Consider the following 14,204-nt stretch of genomic DNA (forward strand, 5'->3'; position numbering starts at 1 on the left):
ACCTGATATATCCAGCTAACTGACCGATTGACTGTCACTAACTGACCTGATATTTCCAGTTAACTAGGGAAGCTAACTGACCTGATATATCCAGCTAACTGACCGATTGACTGTCACTAACTGACCTGATATTTCCAGTTAACTAGGGAAGCTAACTGACCTGATATCTCCAGTTAACTAGGGAAGCTAACTGACCTGATATCTCCAGTTAACTAGGGAAGCTAACAGACCTGATATCTCCAGTTAACTAGGGAAGCTAACTGACCTGATATATCCAGCTAACTGACCAATTGACTGTCACTAACTGACCTGATATCTCCAGTTAACTAGGGAAGCTAACTGACCTGATATCTCCAGTTAACTAGGGAAGCTAACTGACCTGATATCTCCAGTTAACTAGGGAAGCTAACTGACCTGATATCTCCAGTTAACTAGGGAAGCTAACTGACCTGATATCTCCAGTTAACTAGGGAAGCTAACTGACCTGATATCTCCAGTTAACTAGGGAAGCTAACTGACCTGATATCTCCAGCTCGGCCCAGTGCGACTTCTTCCCGTTGGCTGCCTCCTCAGCTGACATGATGGTGTATAATCGGCGAGGATCCGGGGAATCATATTTTTCCTTTGGCATACCTGTTAATCTAAGGAACACACACCAACGAGCCAGGTCAAACGCCTAGTAGACACACACCAACAAGGCAGATTATTACACAAGACATGTTGATTCACCAGGGTTTGAATTACACATGGTCTCCTGGGGTGCCTCCTGTCTGTAGGAGGTGTCCAACTTTAATATCGTTAAATTGTGGGGGCGGCGGGGGGTCCACATTGATATTTTAGTTATATTGTGCAGATGTCTCATTGAGAAATCATTCTGGTGTCAGTGACAATGTATTGAAAGCGTGCAGCTATAGAGTTAGTAACAATGAGTAACACAAATACCTTAGAATGTCAAAGTTGAAGTGTAGCTAGCAGGGAAGACGTTCAGGGCTGGCTTAGTAGTTACATAATCTGTTTCTGTCTAAACACAAGTCGGCCACACGTCCTGTACCAGTGATAGTGGCAACAACACCACCACAGTATGAATAGGTATTTAATATGGTTCGTTCTTTGGCTGGGTATAAGAAATAAACACCGGGGCTGTCATCCGAGAATATCTTTTCGAGGTCCATTGACAGCTGGGTCTTTGATAATGACACAGTAACTACAACACTTTAGCAACCAACCAAACTAGCTACATTTCAATAACGTTACCTAGCTAATTTGCCATTATTAAAACTACCGACGATTGTAAAAATGCAGTGACAATTGCGTGTTGACAGTATTGCCAAATGTCAAAAGTAGCAACAGCTATGCAACTAAACCCTGGGCCTGCTTTGCAAGAGAAGTTTACTTGCCAGCTGTCAAAACCAGTCAATTGCATATGCATGACACATTTGTATGAGCAACAACAGCACCGAGCTACAAATACACCTCAGCAGTTTTAACAACTTGAACACACAACTGAACGTTCCCGTTACTTTCGACAGTAAATAGACCAAAGGCATTGAAGCATGGGTGTTGAGTAAATTGCCAGGCGGTCTGAGAGCACAGCCTTTCCTGCGCCAGAAAGCTACCTAAGCTCTGGTACTTGGACCTTGGGAAGAGGTGAGACAAAAACCGGACGGAGAAATGCAGAGAGACATTCGGCGATACAAATTGTATCACTGCAACTATGAACAATAAATAAATAGAAACATGTATTACCTGCATTCGGAGGGTGGTAGAGAATATTTAGTGGTGATATTGTTGATAATAAAGACATGCAGACGGAGTTCTTGAACGTTCAGACCCTGAACGTACCGAACTCCGAAGTGGCAGAAGGAGGAACAACAAACATGGCTTCCAGCTCGCTCCGTCTGCCCCATCCGTCTGCCCCCCACCGGCATGCAAAGTTGCCTGCGTTGTTTCTACACGTGACCAATTTAACATAAGGCAAGGTGCACTGGTGTAAAATATATATATATATTTAAACATGGCAACCTGGACGAGGATTGAAAAAGGTCAGTTCTACAAACTATTTTTTTTTTTTTATCTTAAATTCAATTGCAGTTCAGTGTTTAGAATAAACTGTCCATATGATGATGCATAGGCAATGCATTTTATGTTGCATACTGTTCCTTGCTGTCGACTCCAACAAACTCGGGCCAGTAGCTGACGTTAGCAAAAGTATCTATCTAGCAGCCTTTGTCACTCATGTAGCTGGCAAACTAATGTTCTAACTACTGATGCTAACTAGTAGGATTCAATAACTTCAATAACTCAGCGTGGTCTCTTACACTAGACGTAACATAGGATACTTAAATTAGTGTGATATGTTACGTTTGGCATGGTTACATAAGACTGGTGGTTACTTAAGGCAAAAACAAAAGTTGTGCGTATAACAAGAACGTCTAGCAACCCAAAGGTTGTGAGTTTAAATCTCATCACATACCATTTTTTGGCTAATTAGATCCTTTTCAACTCATTTAAAAAAAGTGTATTATTTAACTAGGCAAGTCAGTTAATTAAGAACAAATGATTATTTACAATGAAGGCCAAGCCCTAACACGGACGACGCTGGGCCAATTGTGCGCTGCTCAATGGGACTCCCAATCACGGCCGGTTGTGATACAGCCTGAAATCGAACCAGGTCTATAGTGACGCCTTTAGCACTGAGATGCAGTGCCTTAGAACGCGGCGCCACTCGGGAGCCCTTACTTACTACCAGGGTTAGATGACCAGCAAAAGTATTGTAATCAGATTAGATACTTTAGAAAAACGACATGATTATTTCAATGATTACTTTTAAATTCAGAAAGGATGTTTGCAAATGTGTTTTTTTTGACACCTCTTTGTTTTCTCAATGACATTCAGTATTGAAAAAAGCAGCAAGTTTAAGTTTGTTCCACCAGAGAGATTCTGACCACTATGATGTCAGAGACCACTATGATGTCAGAGACCACTATGATGTCAGAGACCACTATGATGTCAGAGACCACTATGATGTCAGAGACCACTATGATGTCAGAGACCACTATGATGTCAGAGACCACTATGATGTCAGGGACCACTATGATGTCAGGGACCACTATGATGTCAGAGACCACTATGATGACTGACCACCTGGATTAGGTCTTATGTATCAAAGTTTGAAATTGTGTTTTTTTACATTGGATAAAAGTAGAGACTCAGAGCTACAAAATGATATATCATACACTACAGCTCAGGAACAATGGGAAAGTAATTCTGCTTTGAAAGTTGATCAACTTGTAAACTCACTTTTGAGAAAATGGCCTTTGAATGTTTTGGTACCCCCGTTTGGCGAAGTTGGCTGTCTTTGTTAGGAAGAAATGGTCTTCACACAGTTCGCAACGAGCCAGGTGGCCCAAACTGCTGCATATACCCTGACTCTGTTGCACAGAACGCAAGAGAAGTGACACAATTTCCCTAGTTTAATATTCCCTGCCAACCTGGATTTCTTTTAACTAAATATGCAGGTTTAAAAATATATACTTGTGTATTGATTTTAAGAATGGTGTTGATTATTTATGGTTAGGTACACATTGGTGCAACAACAGTGCTTTTTTCGCAAATGCGCTTGTTAAATCACCCGTTTGGCGAAATAGGCTATGATTCAATGATAAATGAACAGGCACCACATTGATTATATGCAACACAGGACACACTAGATAACTACACATGGTTGATAATATTACTAGTTTAACTAGTGATTATGTTAAGATTGATTGTTTTTTATAAGATATGTTTAATGCTAGCTAGCACCTTACCTTGGCTCATTGCTGCACTCACTTAACAGGTAGTCAGCCAGTCTCCTCGTGGAGTGCAATGTAATCGGCCATGATCGGTGTCCAATAATTCTGATTACCAATTGTTATGAAAACTTGAAATTGGCCATTCTCTACTACAGGCTGTGTTATCGTTGTCGGTGATCAGGCCTACCGCTGTTGTGTCATCGGCAAACTTAATGATGGTGTTGGAGTCGTGCCTGGCCTTGCAGTCATGAGTGAACAGGGAGTACAGGAGGGGACTGAGCACGCACCCCTGAGGGGCCACTGTGTTGAGGATCAGCGTGGCGGATGTGTTGTTACCTACCCTTACCACCTGGGGGCGGCCCGTCAGGAAGTTCAGGATCCAGTTGCAGAGGGAGGTGTTCAGTCCCAGCGTCCTTAGTTTAGTGATGAGTGTTGAGGGCACTATGGTGTTGGACGCTGAGCTGTAGTCATCGAATAGCGTTCTCACATAGGAGTTTCTTTTGTCCAGGTGGGAAAGGGTGCTGAGTGCAATAGAGATTAGAGGTCGACCGACTATGATTTTTTTTTTTTTTGTGTGTGTGTGTGTGTGTGTGTGTGTGTGTGTGTGTGTGTGTGTGTGTGTGTGTGTGTGTGTGTGTGTGTGTGTGTGTGTGTGTGTGTGTGTGTGTGTGTGTGTGTGTGTGTGTGTGTGTGTGTACACATACACACACACATACATTTTTGTAATATTGACAATTGCAACAATACTCAATGAACACTTTTATTTTGACTTAATATAATACATAAATGAAATCAATTTAATCTCAAATAACATGAATGATGAATGTTGAAAACAAAAACTGTCATTTCTATATGCAGGAAATCCTATTTTAATAATGGGCATGGTAAGAATTGACTACCGAAGTGCGAGTCATAATTCCCATGACACCTTCTAGCAAAATCTGAAAAGCAGTTCCTTCATTCATTTATTCCATAGGATATTTTTAGATTCACTTAAAATAAGGTCTGTGTTTCTTGTAGGCTTACACCACCTTGCCAATTTTATAACTGTGTAGCTATCCATAGGACAAGGTAACTCTGATCAATATTGGCTAAATATAAGCGAAGATCACTTTTTTTGACAAATGTTACCTTATCCTAGTGAGATTTACACAGGTACCAAAACGCAGGAGGTTTAAGCCTGAACGAAACACAGACCTTATTTGAAGTAGATCAAGACATTCTCTATGGAAGACATGAACGGTAAAATAAGGAGAAGGAACCCCTTTCAAGTTCAGCCGCAAGTTATTATAGGAATTAAAACGCGGTGACTATTTCTCTAAACCATATACCTTTAACTATTACGAGCCTGCTGCTGCCTACCACCCCTCAGTCAGACTGCTCTATCAAATATCAACTCATAGACTTATCTATAATAAACACACAGAAATATGAGCCTTAGGTCAAATCCGGAAACTATCACCTCGAAAACAAAACGTTTATTCCGTTCCGTATTTTATCTAACGGGTGGCATCCGTGAGTCTAAATATTCCTGTTACATTGCACAACCTTCAATGTTATGTCCTAATTACGTAAAATTCTGGCAAATTAGTTCACAAAGAGCCAGACGGCCCAAACTGTTTAAGTACACATTGGAGCAACGGCAGTCGTTGATTGATTGTTTTTTATAAGATGAGTTTAACGCTCGCTAGCAACTTACCTTGGGTTCTTACTGCATTCACGTAACAGGCAGGCTCCTCGTGGAGTGCAATGTAATCAGTTGGTTAGAGCGTTAGACTAGATAACCAAGGTTGCAAGATTGGATCCCCTGAGCTGAAAAGGTGAAAATCTGTCGTTCTGCCCCGGAACGAGGCAGTTAACCCACTGTTCCTAGGCCCTCATTGAAAATAAGAATGTGTTCTTAACTGACTTGCCTGGTTAAATAAAGATTAATTAAAGGTGTAAAAAAAAAGAAATCTGCAAAATAATGATTTCCGATTGTTGTGAAAACTTGAAATCGGCCCGAATTAATCGGCCATTACGATTAATCGGTCGACCTCTAATAGAGATTGCATCATCTGTGGATCCTTTGGGGTTGTATGCAAATTGAAGTGGGTCTAGGGTCTCTGGGACAGTGGTGTTGTGAGCCATGACCAGCCTTTCAAAGCACTTTCCACCAAAGTGTTTGTGTCCTGGGTGGCGTTCTGCTAATACTATTGGATTACCCTCTGCGTAGTTGTTGAAGTTCACAACTCGCCCAGAACCATGTAAACACATGCAGCTGCTCGGCAGGTTTACATGTGTTCTTATCTTGTCCGCATGCTTCAGGTGATGGAAACCTGAACGCTCTACCAGTGCTTTGAAAGGTTCTTGTAATTCTACTTTCCTGTGGATATATTGTCTCACATTCCTACCACCAAAAGGACCAACCGCACAGACAACCAGTACAGTACTTTAAAATAGAATTGTTTTCAACATTCTGACTTGTAGAGGTCGTTAGAGGAAACTTTACTGATTCAAATGCTCATTTCTGCCTGACATACAATTCAATGCAACATCGGGTTTCCAGGCAATTCTCTAGCTAGATATCTTGTTAATGAAGCTTACCTGTCCAGTAATGTTGGCCAGTGTTACACAGGCAGCATAATTCTGATATTTTTTTTTCACTAATTGTTCTTTTGACCAATCCGATCTGTGATCAGATCTTTCACAGATCGGATTGGTCAAAAGAACAAATAGTGAGAAAAAAAATATCAGAATTATGCTGCCTGTGTAACTGTGTCACACTGCCCAAAATCTCCTGTGTGCTGTTTCCAACATCAATAGCTAATTTATTTGTTTGATTTATGTAATGTCTTTCTTGATGGACCGAGTCCTTAAGTCATTTACATGTTAATCAGTCATTCTATTGAAATCCCTTGTTGATCTGACAGTGATGTGTACATGGAAATACAGTACATTTGGAAATGATTCAGACCTCTTGACTTTTTCCACATTTTTCTTACGTTACAGCCTTACTCTAAAATTGATTAAATCAACTTTTTCCCTCATCAATCTACACACAACACCCCATAATGACAAAGCGAAAACAGGCTTTTAGAAATGTTTGCAAAATAAGTATAAAACTGAATTACCTTATTTACAAAAGGGGAAAGGGGTGATACCTAGTCAGTTGTACAACGGAATGCATTCAACTGAAATGTCTTCCGCATTTAACCAAACCCCTCTGAATCAGAGAGGTGCTGGGGGCTGTCATAATCAACATCCACGTCTTCCCCTCTGAATCAGAGAGGTGCTGGGGGCTGTCATAATCAACATCCACGTCTTCCCCTCTGAATCAGAGAGGTGCAGGGGGCTGATATAATCAACATCCACGTCTTCCCCTCTGAATCAACATCCACGTCTTCCCCTCTGAATCAGAGAGGTGCAGGGGGCTGTCATAATCAACATCCACGTCTTCCCCTCTGAATCAACATCCACGTCTTCCCCTCTGAATCAGAGAGGTGCTGGGGGCTGATATAATCAACATCCACGTCTTCCCCTCTGAATCAGAGAGGTGCTGGGGGCTGTCATAATCAACATCCACGTCTTCCCCTCTGAATCAACATCCACGTCTTCCCCTCTGAATCAACATCCACGTCCTCCCCTCTGAATCAAAGAGGTGCAGGGGGCTGTCATAATCAACATCCACGTCTTCCCCTCTGAATCAGAGAGGTGCTGGGGGCTGCCTTAATCAACATCCACGTCTTCCCCTCTGAATCAGAGAGGTGCAGGGGGCTGCCTTAATCAACATCCACGTCTTCCCCTCTGAATCAGAGAGGTGCTGGGGGCTGTCATAATCAACATCCACGTCTTCCCCTCTGAATCAACATCCACGTCTTCCCCTCTGAATCAAAGAGGTGCAGGGGGCTGCCTTAATCAACATCCACGTCTTCCCCTCTGAATCAGAGAGGTGCTGGGGGCTGTCATAATCAACATCCACGTCTTCCCCTCTGAATCAGAGAGGTGCTGGGGGCTGTCATAATCAACATCCACGTCTTCCCCTCTGAATCAGAGAGGTGCAGGGGGCTGTCATAATCAACATCCACGTCTTCGGCGCCCCGGTAACAGTGGGTTAACTGCCTTGGTCAGGGGGCAGAACGAAAGATGTTTACCTTGTCAGCTCGGGGATTTGATCCAGTAACCTTTTGGTTGCTGGCCCAACTCTCTAACCACTAGTATTCAGAACCTTTACTATGAGACTCGAAATTGAGCTCAGGTGCATCCTGTTTCCATTGTTAATTCAACTTCAACTTGTTTGGAGTCCATCTGTGATAAATTCAATTTATTGGACAAGATTTTGAAAGACACACACCTGTCTATATAAGGTCCCAGAGTTGACAGTGCATGTCAGAGAAAAAATCCAAGCCATGAGATGGAAGGAATTGTCTGTAGAGCTCAGAGACAGGATTGTGTCGAGGCACAGATCCGGGGAATGGTACCAAAACATGTCTGCAGCATTGAAGGTCCCCAAGAACACAGTGGCCTCCATCATTCTGCAGCATTGAAGGTCCCCAAGAACACAGTGGCCTCTTATCATTCTGCAGCATTGAAGGTCTCCAAGAACACAGTGGCCTCTATCATTCTGCAGCATTGAAGGTCTCCAAGAACACAGTGGCCTCTATCATTCTTAAATGGAAGAAGTTTGGAACCACCAAGACTCTTCCTAGAGCTATGGTGCCCGGGCCAAACTGATCAATCGAGGGAGAAGGGCCTTGGTCAGGGAGGTGACCAAGAACCTGATGGTCACTCTGACAGAGCTCTAGAGTTCCTCTGTGGAGATGGGAGAACCTTCCAGAAGGACAACCTTCTCTGCAGCACTCTACCAATCAGGCCTACATGGTAGAATGGTCAAGTCTCTGAATGTCCTTGAGAAGCCCAGCTAGAGCCCGATCTAACATCTCTGGAGAGACTTGAAAATAGCTGTGCAGCGACGCTCCCCATCCAACCTGACAGCTTGAGAGGATCTGTAGAGGAGAATGGGAGAAACTCCCAAAATACAGGTGTGCCAAGCTTGTAGCGCCATACCCAAGAAGACTCAAGCCTGTAATCACTGCCAAAGGTGCTTCAACAAAGTACTGAGTAAAGGAACGCTGTCATCACTGAATACTTATGTAAATGCTTATGTAAATGTGATATTTCTGTTTTTTTGTATTTATACGTTTGCAACAATATTTGTCTTTGTTATTATGGGGTAGATTGAGTTTAATTTTTTATGTATTTTTAATTTAAGAATAAGGCTGTAATGTAACAAAATATTAGTCAAGGGGTCTGAATACTTTCCGAATGCACTGTGTATAATCTGTATGGCAACTAGAACTGGCAGTGATGTACAGTACCAGTCAAAAGTTTGGACAAACCTACTCATTCAAGGGTTTTTATTTTACAATTATTTACATTGTAGAAAAGTAGTGACTAACTCATGAAGCTGGTTGAGAGAATGCTGAGAGAATGCCACGGGTGTGCAAAGCTGTCATTAAGGCCAAGGGTAGCTATTTGTAGAATCTCAAATATAAAATGTATTTAGAGAAAAAAAATGTTTTAACACTTTTTTGGTTGCTACATGATTCCATATGTGTTATTTCATAGTGTTGATGTCTTTACTATTATTCTACAATGTAGAAAATTGTTTTAAAATGTTTTTTAAAAATCCCTTGAATTAGTAGGTTTGTCCAAACTTTTGACTGGTACTGTATATTGTAAGTATATATATATATATCATCTGTATATGAACATCGTTCTGTTATTGCCCCAGTTAGCAAGAGACATCGAGGTCGCGTGGTTCAGTTCCTGTAGGGATCAAACACAATACACTTTACATTACAGTGAGTGCATATATTGTTTTGTATGCCGCTTTGAATCAAAGGTTCAGCCAAGTGGCGCATATTATATTTGGCAATCGGGGAATTCTTAGTTCCAGTAAACACACCTACTACACTGTACCACACCATAAGACTGGAGTTGATGTCATTGTGAGTTACGTTCACAGCCCTATTCTGTTATTTTACCTCCGATAGGTCTTTTGGTCAATCAGATCAACACTTTTGCCAATAGTTGGGCTAAAGATCAGAATTGGGCTGCCTGTGTAAATGCAGCCCATGTCAGGATAGGTCCCATGTTGCTCTGCCTTGTGTTCATACTGTAGTAAATATAAATGAAAGCTACTGTCTGTTCTTGTCAGAATCCTGATCAAGTCAAAGTAGCCCAGGAGAACGGAGCAGCGTTTGTGGGAGGAGCCGACCTTGTGCAGAGAGTGAGTGTCACAAAGTTCTTTCTCTTTCTGAGGGAAATTCAATCTTTCCCCCTTCTGTTTCTGTCTCTCTCACCCCCCCCCCCCCCCCCATCCACACACATCACTCACACACTTTTTGTTAATATTTCCTGTGTTCTCTGTTCTTTGTAATGTAGATCTTAATATAATAATAATATAATAATATAATAATATAATATAATAATATATGCCATTTAGCAGACGCTTTTATCCAAAGCGACTTACAGTCATGTGTGCATACATTCTACGTATGGGTGGTCCCGGGGATCGAACCCACTACCCTGGCGTTACAAGCGCCATGCTCTACCAACTGAGCTACAGAAGGAGCTCAGTAGATCTTGGATGATGATGTGCACTTCTACGTTGTGGCACTAGATATCATCTCCAAACTACTGCCTCTGAAGAACGAACTAAGCAAAGAGGTTCCCCAAGAACAAGAGAGGTGGGCAACACTCCCGTTATCAATCAATCAAATTTACATCGTCCTTTTTTTTTTACATTTGTCAAAATGCTTTTGACCCCCCCCCCCCCCCCAAAAAAAAAAACCTAGGAACAAAACCTTGAGAGGATCCTCCCATGCATTGTTTAAAGGAACATTCTGAAGGCTTCCCCCAAAAACCTTACCAATTAAAGGTTGACTGCAAAGCAGGCCTACTTGGCAGAATTTTTATTTGACCTTTATTTAACTAGGCAAGTCAGTTAAGAACAAATTCTTATTTTCAATGTCGGCCTAGGAACAGTGGAGTTAACTGCCTGTTCAGGGGCAGAACGACAGATTTGTACCTTGTCAGCTCGGGGATTTGAACTTGCAACCTTTCGGTTACTAGTCCAACACTCTAACCACTAGGTTACCCTGCCGCCCCAACGCTTACCTTGATCATTTGTATCGATCATGGTGCTTTTTTTTTCTTGTTTCTAACTCTGCCATCACATGTAGCCAACCTGGTACATTGTACAGGACAAACACACCGCTAGCCAAACACAGCGGTCTACTAGCCAGGTGTGCAATTTAATGGAAGGGCAACTACACCTGCCAAAGAATTGTTCCCAGACCTCCAAAGTGGTCTTGTGATTTGATTTTTAAGCTTAAAGCATCAAATTTGTGTAGTTTTTCTAATTGAAAACTGGTTTTTGAGAGTGAATTTGGGGAAACTCTGAAACCGGGAAAAAATAAAACCGGGAAATTGAAATTTGCCAAAAGAGAACTGATTTTAAAGGGTCCTACAACTGTAGAGTGACCAAAACAATAACACCCTTTTTCAGAATGAACAAAGGTTTTATTTTCTCCCTCCAAAACAATCAATGAAAAAATGTAATTATTTGTATATGGAGGCTAGGTTATTATAGGCTACATACTTAACCCGCAAATTACAGGTAACATTTTAAATAATGCATCATCCGCTTTCCCAGGCCAGTATTCTCTTCATTATAGGCCAGTAGTTTTCGGTTGTGTGCCGCTGGCAAATTTACCTGACTGTCAAACTCTGCAAGGGCATGCTAATTTAAAAGAGGGCTAGTTTATTTATTAGCCTGGTTCTGGATGGAGGACAGGTACACTATGGGACATGGGTCAGAAAAAAATGTGTGCAACCAAATCATGTGAATAAATCACCAACTGAATAAATTAGTAGTCGCAGTGCCACCAGTGGAAAAGGTTAGTTTTAAAACCCTGGTTGGGAAAACTCATGACCTAACCGTGTTTCTCTCTGGCTGTTTCAGGGTCGGTTAAAGTCGACATTCCCAAGATGCTGGAGTTGTTCCAGACTGGCCATGAGTATATAGTGGAGAAGGAATGCTGTCATCACTAGGGTAGGAACGGTAAGTATGAAGGAACGCTGTCATCACAAGGGTAGGAACGGTAAGTATGAAGGAACGCTGTCATCACTAGGGTAGAAACGGTAAGTATGAAGGAACGCTGTCATCACAAGGGTAGGAACGGTAAGTATGAAGGAACGCTGTCATCACTAGGGTAGGAACGCTGTCATCACTAGGGTAGGAACGCTGTCATCACTAGGGTAGGAACGGTAAGTATGAAGGAACGCTGTCATCACTAGGGTAGAAACGGTAAGTATGAAGGAACGCTGTCATCACAAGGGTAGGAACGGTAAGTCTGAAGGAACGCTGTCATCACTAGGGTAGGAACGGTAAGTATGAAGGAACGCTGTCATCACTAGGGTAGGAACGGTAAGTATGAAGGAACGCTGTCATCACTACGGTAGGAACGGTAAGTCTGAAGGAACGCTGTCATCACTAGGGTAGGAATGGTAAGTATGAAGGAACGCTGTCATCACTAGGGTAGGAACGCTGTCATCACTAGGGTAGGAACGCTGTCATCACTAGGGTAGGAACGGTAAGTATGAAGGAACGCTGTCATCACTAGGGTAGGAACGCTGTCATCACTAGGGTAGGAACGCTGTCATCACTAGGGTAGGAACGGTAAGTATGAAGGAACGCTGTCATCACTAGGGTAGAAACGGTAAGTATGAAGGAACGCTGTCATCACAAGGGTAGGAACGGTAAGTCTGAAGGAACGCTGTCATCACTAGGGTAGGAACGGTAAGTATGAAGGAACGCTGTCATCACTAGGGTAGGAACGGTAAGTATGAAGGAACGCTGTCATCACTACGGTAGGAACGGTAAGTCTGAAGGAACGCTGTCATCACTAGGGTAGGAATGGTAAGTATGAAGGAACGCTGTCATCACTAGGGTAGGAACGCTGTCATCACTAGGGTAGGAACGCTGTCATCACTAGGGTAGGAACGGTAAGTATGAAGGAACGCTGTCATCACAAGGGTAGGAACGGTAAGTATGAAGGAACGCTGTCATCACTAGGGTAGAAACGGTAAGTATGAAGGAACGCTGTCATCACTACGGTAGGAACGGTAAGTCTGAAGGAACGCTGTCATCACTAGGGTAGGAACGGTAAGTCTGAAGGAACGCTGTCATCACTAGGGTAGCAACGGTAAGTATGAAGGCATTACGGAACGACCTACAGTATAATCACCACAACGTTAAAGCATACTTGTAATCCTCACAAATGTCTGTCAGATTATCCAACGTTAAGAGAATGAATCCAAGGTTAAGAGAAGGCCAAGAGTGAGCAAAGCTGCCATCAAGGCAAAGGGTGGCTATTTGAAGAATCTGAAATCTGAAATATTTATTATCCAAGTACCGCCCAGCGCATCGTTGTTCGTAACATGACATGTACCTATACTAGAGTAACTACGGTGTAATTTATTTATGAACTGATGGTAGCAATAGAACATAGTTGTAGGAGCCATTTTGGCCTGTTTTATGAGTTGTGGTAATGTTCTCCTTCAAGGGTTATTTCTCTACTTGTTTTGTACACTAGAGGGCACTATATGTTGGGGTCATGGGTCACTGTTCACGTGTGTGTGTGTGTGTGTGTGTGTGTGTGTGTGTGTGTGTGTGTGTGTGTGTGTGTGTGTGGGCGATTGGGGGGGGGGGGGGGGTGTAGCACAGGTGAGAGGAGAGGACATACAGTTGTTACCTTATCACAGATACAGCTGATAGAATGCATCTCTCTGCACCTTTTTCTACAGGAATATGTGTTTTGGAGCTAATTTTATATGCGCAATAAATGGGAACTTCACTCAAAAAGAATGATGTTTGGAAAGCTGATTTATTGTGGCCGTGTTATGGAAAGCTCTCTCCTCTCTCCTAACTGCCAATGGCAGTTCATTAGGGAATCGCCAATACAATAGTCGTGCATAATTTAACATTTTTATGCCAGCAGTTATGGAGTTGGAGAAACTGTACGTAAGCAGGACAAACCTGTTTCAGATGATTTCTGGTGTACATCAATCACAACACGTTTCAGGACTAATTCAGCAGTTTTTACCTCATTTTAGTAGAATACTATTGGCAATTTTAATGTTGTAATTTAATGTTATATTCATAAAACATGAGTTGAAAATGATGCTGTCGCTGCTTCCTGTTGACAATAACTTTTTTTGCAAAATAGACAGATGTCAAAACACCATTTTTTTGAAGTGTCCAAATCAATCATTCATATGCAGAGAAACAGTTTGTGATATATTGAAAACATAAACTGTTCACATCACTGGTCAGAGGACAACCCGCTGAAGACAGTGGGTCAC

General features: G+C 42.2%; 1 protein-coding gene and 1 long non-coding RNA gene across 2 annotated transcripts in view; one reads left to right on the forward strand and one right to left on the reverse strand.

The window, feature by feature from the left end:
* Nucleotides 1-1,925, reverse strand: part of cnot6l (CCR4-NOT transcription complex, subunit 6-like) — a 27,590-nt gene extending 25,665 nt beyond the window's left edge. The window contains exons 1-2 of the mRNA XM_046351467.1: nt 1,747-1,925; nt 520-641 (exon numbers count right to left, since the gene is read on the reverse strand). Of these exons, the coding sequence (XP_046207423.1) occupies nt 520-641; nt 1,747-1,907 (283 nt within the window). The 5' untranslated portion in view covers nt 1,908-1,925. The remainder of the gene's footprint in view (nt 1-519; nt 642-1,746) is intronic.
* Nucleotides 1,918-13,520, forward strand: LOC124036645. Its single transcript, XR_006838938.1, has 3 exons — nt 1,918-2,042; nt 9,994-10,065; nt 11,803-13,520. It is a non-coding gene; the product is annotated as an uncharacterized LOC124036645 (long non-coding RNA).
* The last annotated feature ends 684 nt before the right edge of the window (nt 13,521-14,204 follow it).

This window comes from Oncorhynchus gorbuscha, linkage group LG05 (genome assembly GCF_021184085.1).
Source record: "Oncorhynchus gorbuscha isolate QuinsamMale2020 ecotype Even-year linkage group LG05, OgorEven_v1.0, whole genome shotgun sequence".
NCBI lineage: Eukaryota > Metazoa > Chordata > Actinopteri > Salmoniformes > Salmonidae > Oncorhynchus > Oncorhynchus gorbuscha.